Source organism: Parasteatoda tepidariorum, chromosome 10, assembly GCF_982258835.1.
Source record: "Parasteatoda tepidariorum strain Cologne lab strain chromosome 10, Ptep-v5.0, whole genome shotgun sequence".
In the NCBI taxonomy this organism is placed as follows: Eukaryota; Metazoa; Arthropoda; class Arachnida; order Araneae; family Theridiidae; genus Parasteatoda; species Parasteatoda tepidariorum.
The window spans coordinates 84,427,527-84,435,706 of NC_141764.1; the positions used below are offsets into that span (position 1 = coordinate 84,427,527).

At 27.5% G+C, this 8,180-nt stretch overlaps 1 protein-coding gene across 1 annotated transcript; it reads right to left on the reverse strand.

The window, feature by feature from the left end:
- Positions 1-3,542: 3,542 nt before the first annotated feature.
- Vps51 (vacuolar protein sorting 51) lies at positions 3,543-8,162 on the reverse strand. Its single transcript, XM_016074074.4, has one exon. The coding sequence runs from the start codon at positions 8,038-8,040 to the stop codon at positions 5,710-5,712; it is 2,331 nt and encodes a 776-aa protein (XP_015929560.2). The 5' UTR covers positions 8,041-8,162; the 3' UTR covers positions 3,543-5,709.
- Positions 8,163-8,180: the final 18 nt, after the last annotated feature.

The window sequence follows — 8,180 nt, forward strand, 5'->3', positions numbered from 1 at the left end:
TCTTGAAAATCCAGTCGTTGAAATAAAATAATTATATTTATTTACGATTTTCAAAGATAAACAGAAGATTCAAAATGCGTCCTAGCTGCTAACCCTGCCGTATTTTTACTTATTTTAGCTATTTTCTCCGCTTTTGCGCACAGAAAATAAGATTTTACGTATTTTTAACCTTTCCGCCGGTTAGCTCGTATTTTCGCAATTCAGACATCGCTGCTTCTTGTCTTCTGGTTTGAAAGCTAATGAGAAAAAAAAATATATAAATAGAGGTGGATTTGCGGTGAAAATATTTATTTGCTCATTCAATTAATCTTGTAACTTTTTATTTATTATGTCTAAAAAAACAATACAAACAAGCTTTTTAGAAATCCCAAGTCCAGACTCTGCAAATATCTTGATCCTTTTTCATGCCGTTTTAATATCAATCATCTATTTTCGTATTTACCCGATTTAAAAGTTGAAAGTTGCAATTCTTATTCAGGCAATTTAAATATCGTACATAGCGATTCTTATTTACGAGATTTAAAAATCCAATATCGTGATTTGTATTTACACGGTTTTAAAACCCTATGTAGCGATTCGTATTAATGCGAGCTTGAAATCCAATGTCGTGATTCGTTTTTGCAGTTGTAATATCAAATATCGATTTTCGTATTTATACGTGCTTTAATTCGTATTCGCGCAGTTTAAAAGTTATGCATCGTGATTCTTATTTACGTGATCTAAAAATTACGATCATCATGATTTGTATTTTCGCATTTTTTAAATTCGATATAGATTTTCATATTCACGTGATTTAAAAGCCTTATATCGGGATTCATATTCTCTCAATTTAAAATCATGAATGTGATTCATATTCATACAATTTTATAATGAATCATCAGGATTTATAATCACATGGTTTACAAGTTTAAAAATCGCACTTTTTTTGTGTGTGTATATATATATATATATATTCATAGATTTCCTCTTTTTTACTTTCTGACTACTCTCATCCTTGTGTCTTGTGATTTTTAAAAAGTCACACTCTTACCAGTAAACTTAACTCTACCATTTTTACTCTATTAACTATTTTCCACCTTCACTTTTGTAATTATAATAATAAAAAAATAAGCTCTTAAATAGTCTTGTAATCCTTACATTTAAAATTGTCATAACAAGTAACTCGAAAAAATATGCATAGATAAAATAACTGTTAAACTCTTGTGCATGACTGGGTATTGTTAATTCAAATAGATATTTCATTTTAAATTCTTGTTTTATGTACAACAAGATTAAACCGATTTAGATTCTTTTAGAAAATGAGCTAAAAATATTTCCTCTATCATAGGTCAAGTTTGCAGGTAATAAGGATCTCTAGTTGTGACACTATAGCACAAGATTATGTGACCTGACATAATCTGCTTGTATTACTATATTTGTTAAAGCAGAACGCTGCTATAAAAATTCTCCAAGAAAAAACTTTATCTATTTTTATAATTAAACAGCGTATACATTTAAGAAAATTTTTATGAAAGATTAAAATTCAACTCAAGTAAATGAAAATAAAATATTGTATTTTATGGCTGGATAAGCCTTTGTCATCCAAATATTATTGTTACAAAATAGTTTTTTGCATATTCATAAATCTCAATTTTCATAAGATGCACTTAAGTTATTTTTAATAAATTATATTTCCTTCGCCTGCATAACTTTTTATTTACAATTTCAGGGTTGCCACAGGCGACTAAAATGCAACTATTTTTGGCATGAGGCGACTATGACAACTTTTTTTGCCTGAAAAGGCTAAAAAAAGCAACTATGTATTTTCAAGAAAAGGAGACTGTTGGGAGACTTTTCTGTACTCCTAGAGATATTTTTTTTCAAGCATAAATTTGTGAAAAATCTGCGCCCCGCTAGATAGTTCCTGAACTTTTTTTTTCTTAAAAAATAAAAAATTTTAAAAATTTTTAATTGCAAATTTGAGTCTTCACTTTTTAATTCGTTCTATATGCACAAATTCCATTGTAAGTCTATTTCATTTCTCGATCACCTTTTCAATGATTATTGCTAAAAAATTCTGCATAATTTTTTTTATTTTTAAAAAAAATTTTTTTTTTTTAACAGTATTACAATTTATGAATTTCGAATTTCAGTAATCATATTTCATATGTATATATATATATATATAAACATTTATATGAAAATTATCAGATTTGCCACCAACTTGACTGAATAGATGATGGTATATGACAATTAAGTCATTTACAAAATTTTAGTCATATTTTTGTTCTTATTAGGCAACTATTTTCCTAGTTTTTGGCTACTATTTTCATGCTTTAAGCTACTAAAAGCAACTATTTTGTTCATTTTTTTCTGTGGCAACCCTGCAATTTTTGGATAAATAAGTTTTAAAACGTGAGCTTTGAGTAATTTTTTTGTTCAAGTTGCTGTTATGTTAAAAATATTTTTAAAAAAAACCTACATTCATCAGGCTCTGTATTTAATGCTGCAACAATTATGTTAAACTTTTCTGCAATGTCTTATTCTTTTTTTTATGTAGAAATTCAAGGATTTGTCAAGACTGCCATTTTTAATTTTATTTACCAGATATTTTAGTTCAAAGTATATAGAAAATACAATATATATATAAATAATGTATTATTTACAGGGTATCCGCACACCTGGAAAGTCATAGATTTCGGTATTAATCAAAATTTGTCATGAAGTGTCATGATTTTATTTTTTTTTTTAAAAAAATTATGGATTTAGGTTGTCGAAAAATCTAATTTTTAAAATGGAATTTACCCCCTCCCCCCATTTCATGGTGTTCTGAATATCTGAATTTGTAGCAAAATACCCACTCACAATCATATTTGATTAAAATATAAAATGTTTTTATCGTGTTCTTTAAAAATTATGGTGTTCTTTCAAAAAAGAAAGAAAAAACATTTCTAGAGCAACAGCGAATTATCTTTTAAACTTCCGTGATTTTAGAATTTTTGTTATTATTATAATTTTTTTATTTTATCAATTTAAAATTCTAGCTGAAGGAAGCCAGTCGATCATTGTCGAATTTTTTTTAATTCCGAAATGAGAACAGAAAAATCAGGAGTATTTCTTTCCTATCCTCTGATGAACAAGAAAAGTATCTTTAGAATGTAATTCTGCAGAAAGAAATGTTTGCTTTTGTATTTTTTTCAGCTATTTTAATGCTTCAACTCTTTCTTTACTCTGTTTTTAAAATTTAAAATCTATAAATATGAAGATGCAGAGTATAACAGTGTTGGTTATACCTATCATTTCAACGAATGTTATTATAATGCTTTTTTAAATTTATTGTTGTGTTTTTGTCGGAGAAAATAGTAACTTCGTTAAGACATAAAAAATTCTTGGAATTAGTCATGAAATTGAAAATCTAAAATGTAGCAAATACTCTGTATTTATTTTTCATCCATAATTAAGATTACACCAAGAAATATTGGTTTCTTTAAAAAAAAATTATTTGTTAGCTCCCCTTTAAAAAAATATTTTGATCATGTGTATAACTAAATAAAGTAAAATGTTTAATTTTTTTACTAATGATTTATTTCACACATAAGTTACAAGCACATTGTAAAACATGATTTTTTTCCCATTTTTATTTCTCTAAGTATGGCAATCAAAATCACAAAGAATAATGGGAGACAATAGACAAAATATTTTAATAGCTTTCAGAATGTCAATTAATATTTAGAATATTAAATAATCAAAACTATATAATTTATATATATTTTAATAAAAAAATTATTTCTTTAAAAAATATAATTCAAAAAATTTTTTCAACAATGTCAAACATAATAAAATTTCATGAAAAATACAAAATATTTTTATCTCTAAATTAAACAAATGATCAGAAGCATATTCAATGCAATTTTAAACAGACATCCTCTGTATTGTTAACATAAATCTTATTAAAAGACAATAATTTGAAAAAAAATTAATACTGAAAGAGGTTGATTTTACAATTGCAAGCTAAGCTCCCAACTTATACCCAAAATAACATCATGTAAAACCTTACATTCACTTAATTAGTTAAAAATGTCTCCTTTAAACCATTAATGTTTTAAATTGAAATTGTAAGCCTAATTACCAACCTATATTTTTCAATTTTACAAATAATCAACCTGAATTAGATAAAAACCAAACTTGTTTCCTAGTTCTTTTAAATCTAATCAACCCATAAAGAATAAACTCTTTGGTCAAATTTTACAAATATACATAATAGGTACAACATCGTAATATAATTTTGCATGATTTTTTAAACAGATTGATAGATATTATATCCTGACTTAAAATTTTGCTATTATTTTTCAGAAATATAACTGGGTTTTTAATATAAAGTTATGCAATTTTTCAATATAATTTTGGATTTAAAAATATTTAATATATATCTTGCCCTTCAATAAATTTTATAATTATATATCATATAATTTCTGGCAAATATAGAAAGTATATAAATATTATATTTTATCTACCCAAAAACATTTTTAAATATAACGAAAATTAATACATGTTCTACAAAAAACTATAAAAAACTTTATTTGCATCTAATATAAAAAATCATACAACCATAAAATTTATTAAATATCAATTTATTATATTAAATATAAATTATCTTGTTTACAAGTAACTTCAATATTAGATTTCATTAAGACAGGATCTAGATACCTTTTGATTGTACTAATAATTCATTTAACAACACTTGCACTAAATTTTCACCAATAACGAAGAGCCATAATTACAACTGTAAACAATGAATATCAACTCAAACTAGCAACCAAATTTTCTGATGATTCTCAATATAGACCTGAAAATTTAAATTTTTTGTAAGTAGCTGGTAAGCTCTAATTTTATAACTTAGTAACCACCTTTTCCTCAAACCTAAATAATCTGTGACCAATATCGATACGTCTCTTTCACTGACTAGCCACATTTGGCAAACTTTTTTTTTGCTTGGAATAAATTATATTTTTTTTTAAAAAAATCATATTCGAAATAATCTACACCATAAAAAGTTGATCTGTCAATAAAAATAAGATAAATATGTGACAAAATTAAGCTAAAATTATTGAATTTATAAAACTTATTATAATGGGGGAGGCAAAATACACTTAATGTATTTGAAGTGTGCGAATTGGTAAAGAACTCTCCTTTCATCTGAATCTTTTTATCACAAATTGATGGATGTGGAAGGATCAAAACTTAGAATGAAGACATTGGACATTTTAATAAAAATTCTGTTTATTAGAATCTTTCTGGAATGTACTCTGCAGAATGCACTTTTATCATTAAACAATTTTTAAAAAAAAATATGGTAAAAAGTTACTGGTTGTTTACTTAATTTAAGTCGCCACTTTATTTTGTTGACTTGCCACGAGTGGAAATTTTATTTTCAGGTCTATCTTAATCTCACACATTCAACAAATATTTTTAAACTAACTCTTATTATACCCTTCATGATAGAAACTTGAGAGAATTCAACCATACTTAATATTTATTTATTTATTTTTAAAGAAAAAAACACTTTTTGTGTGCTATACATTAAACTATTATTTATAGTGCTTGCATTCTATCTAGATCTTGTGAATTTTCTAACACTGGGATAAATATTTTGATAATAAATTGTATCAAATATAAAATTATATTAAATATTTTTCTCACTTACAATATAAATAAAATTTATTGGATTAATTAACCTCTTTCACAGATAACTTCAACCACACTAGGTTCCATTAATACAGGATCTAAACATCGATTGATTGTACTGCTTAATATCTCATCTAACAAGACATGCACTAAATTTTCATCAGCCACAAAGTGCCATAAATACAGTTGTAAATAATGAATATCGACTTGAACTTGTTGCAAACCGAATTTGCTGAAGGTTCTCAATCTCACACATTCAAGAAATGTTTTTAAACTAATTTTAATTATACCAGTCATGATAGAAACCTTAGAGAATTCAACGGTACTGAAAATTTCAATTTTTTCGGAAAACAATTTTTGTATGTTACTCATCAAACTATTATCAACAGTACTTGGAGCATATGCATTATATTTAGATCTTAGAGATCTTCCAACGCTCGGATATGTTCTTCGACTAGAATCACTGCTCCTTTCGTGGCGAATCCCTTCTTCGTATAACTGCCCAACTTCTGTATCAATTGATGTAACATCTTCCACCACTCTTTTCATAACAGCTCTTACGTTTCTTGGCTCTATAGCATTTAACCAGTCACGGGTCTCAACGCTTTTACGCAACATTTGAGATATATTCAAACCCTGTACCTTTACAAAGTGGTTTAAAAGCTTTTGAGCAACTTCTTTAGTATCAGCAGACAAATCATTTATGTTTGTTGTAACATCTTGAGTTAGAATGGAAAAAGTGCTATCTATGGAAGAAATGAAATCGCTAATGGACGACTGTTCAGAATTAAGGCAAAATCGAGACAGCAATAACAGTAATTGAGCTGGAGCAGCACTTCTCTCATTGCTGTCACAAAACTCTTCACATGTCTTATTTATATGTTTTAAAAATGCCACAACAACACCCTCTTGAACATAATTGCAACTAAATTCTTCTTTGAAACGAATTTTCATTGTAAATGATACATCTGGTGAAATGAATAGCTGTAGATCTGATTCGGCTGTTTTGATAGCAGAGGCTATTTGCATTTCAAATTTATTCAGAATATCGGTAAACGTAAGTGTATTGTCGTGCCCTGCATTGTTTGGAGCAACTATGCTTTGCCTCATGTTGGTCATAGCTGCTGAGAAACAATCCTTCAACTTCATTAAATAATAGTTGCAACGATTTTTAGCAACGTTTTTAACAATTTTAATCCCCTGTATTGTAAAGTCAATACGAGGAAGAAGCCTGTTCATTGCTTGAACTCTTCTATAAAATCTATCTAACGCTCTCACAAGTATAGCACTGTCTATGCAAGTATTTTCTTGAGAAAATCTGATTTCAATAAAGTTAAAATACTGATTCATTAAGTCTTTCACAAATATTTCTAATTTATCAAGAGGTATTGAATGTTTCAATGTATTTTTATTCTCGATGTTAGCAGAATAGTTACCTAGAAACAAGTCCCAATATGATGCAACAACTAATGAAACATTGCAAACGAAATTATTGTAGCTGAAATCAATAAATTCTAATATATCCATACTTCTTTCATCTGATTCGTGTTTTTCACCACTAGTATTCTTATTGTCTGATTCAGTAGTTTGCTTCTCTAGTCTATGTTTTAATTCCATCAGGTCACAATCTAGTTTTTCTTTAGCATGCTTAATAAACTCATCACACAATATTTCAGTGGGTTCATTCAGCTGCAAAAGCAAATCAACACATTCAGCTAATTGTTTTGAAGAAGCATCTTTAAATTTAAACTGCTCTCTTAACTTTATTTTCAATTCATTAACAAGTATGTCACAGTCTTTCTGAATTCCATAAAACGATGGCATATGACTATATTGCAAAAGTACTTTTTGAGCTTTTAAATAATACCTGACAGCCTGCGCATAAGCTCCATTTTCAATACACATCTTTAGGCCAGGAGGTAACTCAAACAAAAACTGCAATTTTTTCAGCAAGGAATGAATACCTGACAATTTCGTTATTTGCTGTCTTCGTCCCTGCAAAGTACTTGAAATATTACCACTGAACTCCGTAATAACTTCCATATTTGATGATAAACCATCCATTTCTTCTTCCATTTTTTTAAAATCATTCTTCATCTTTCTGATGGTATCTGTTGCACTAATGAATTTATTGTAGTTTTCATAAACTAGAGTTTGCATTTCACTATCCAAAGACTGAATTTGGCGAAAAATTTGATTCTCTTTTTGCATCAAACTGCTTAAACTACATTCTTTCAGCAATTTGTGGAGATATAGATCAGGATTAAACTCAGGAGCATTTATATTATAAGGATCAAATCCCTCTTTATTATCATCATTAAAGCCATAATATTGTTTCAGTAAACCTCTATTTCTGCTTCTTTGATCTTCTTCCATCTTATATCGTTTAAAGATAATTAATTTTATAGCATATTATCAAAAAACTTCAGAAGCTGCCAGAGACTACCTTAATGTCTATGGAAGCTGCTCACTATCGCTGACGTTTGTTTACAAAAATTTAACTTCTGAAATTAAGT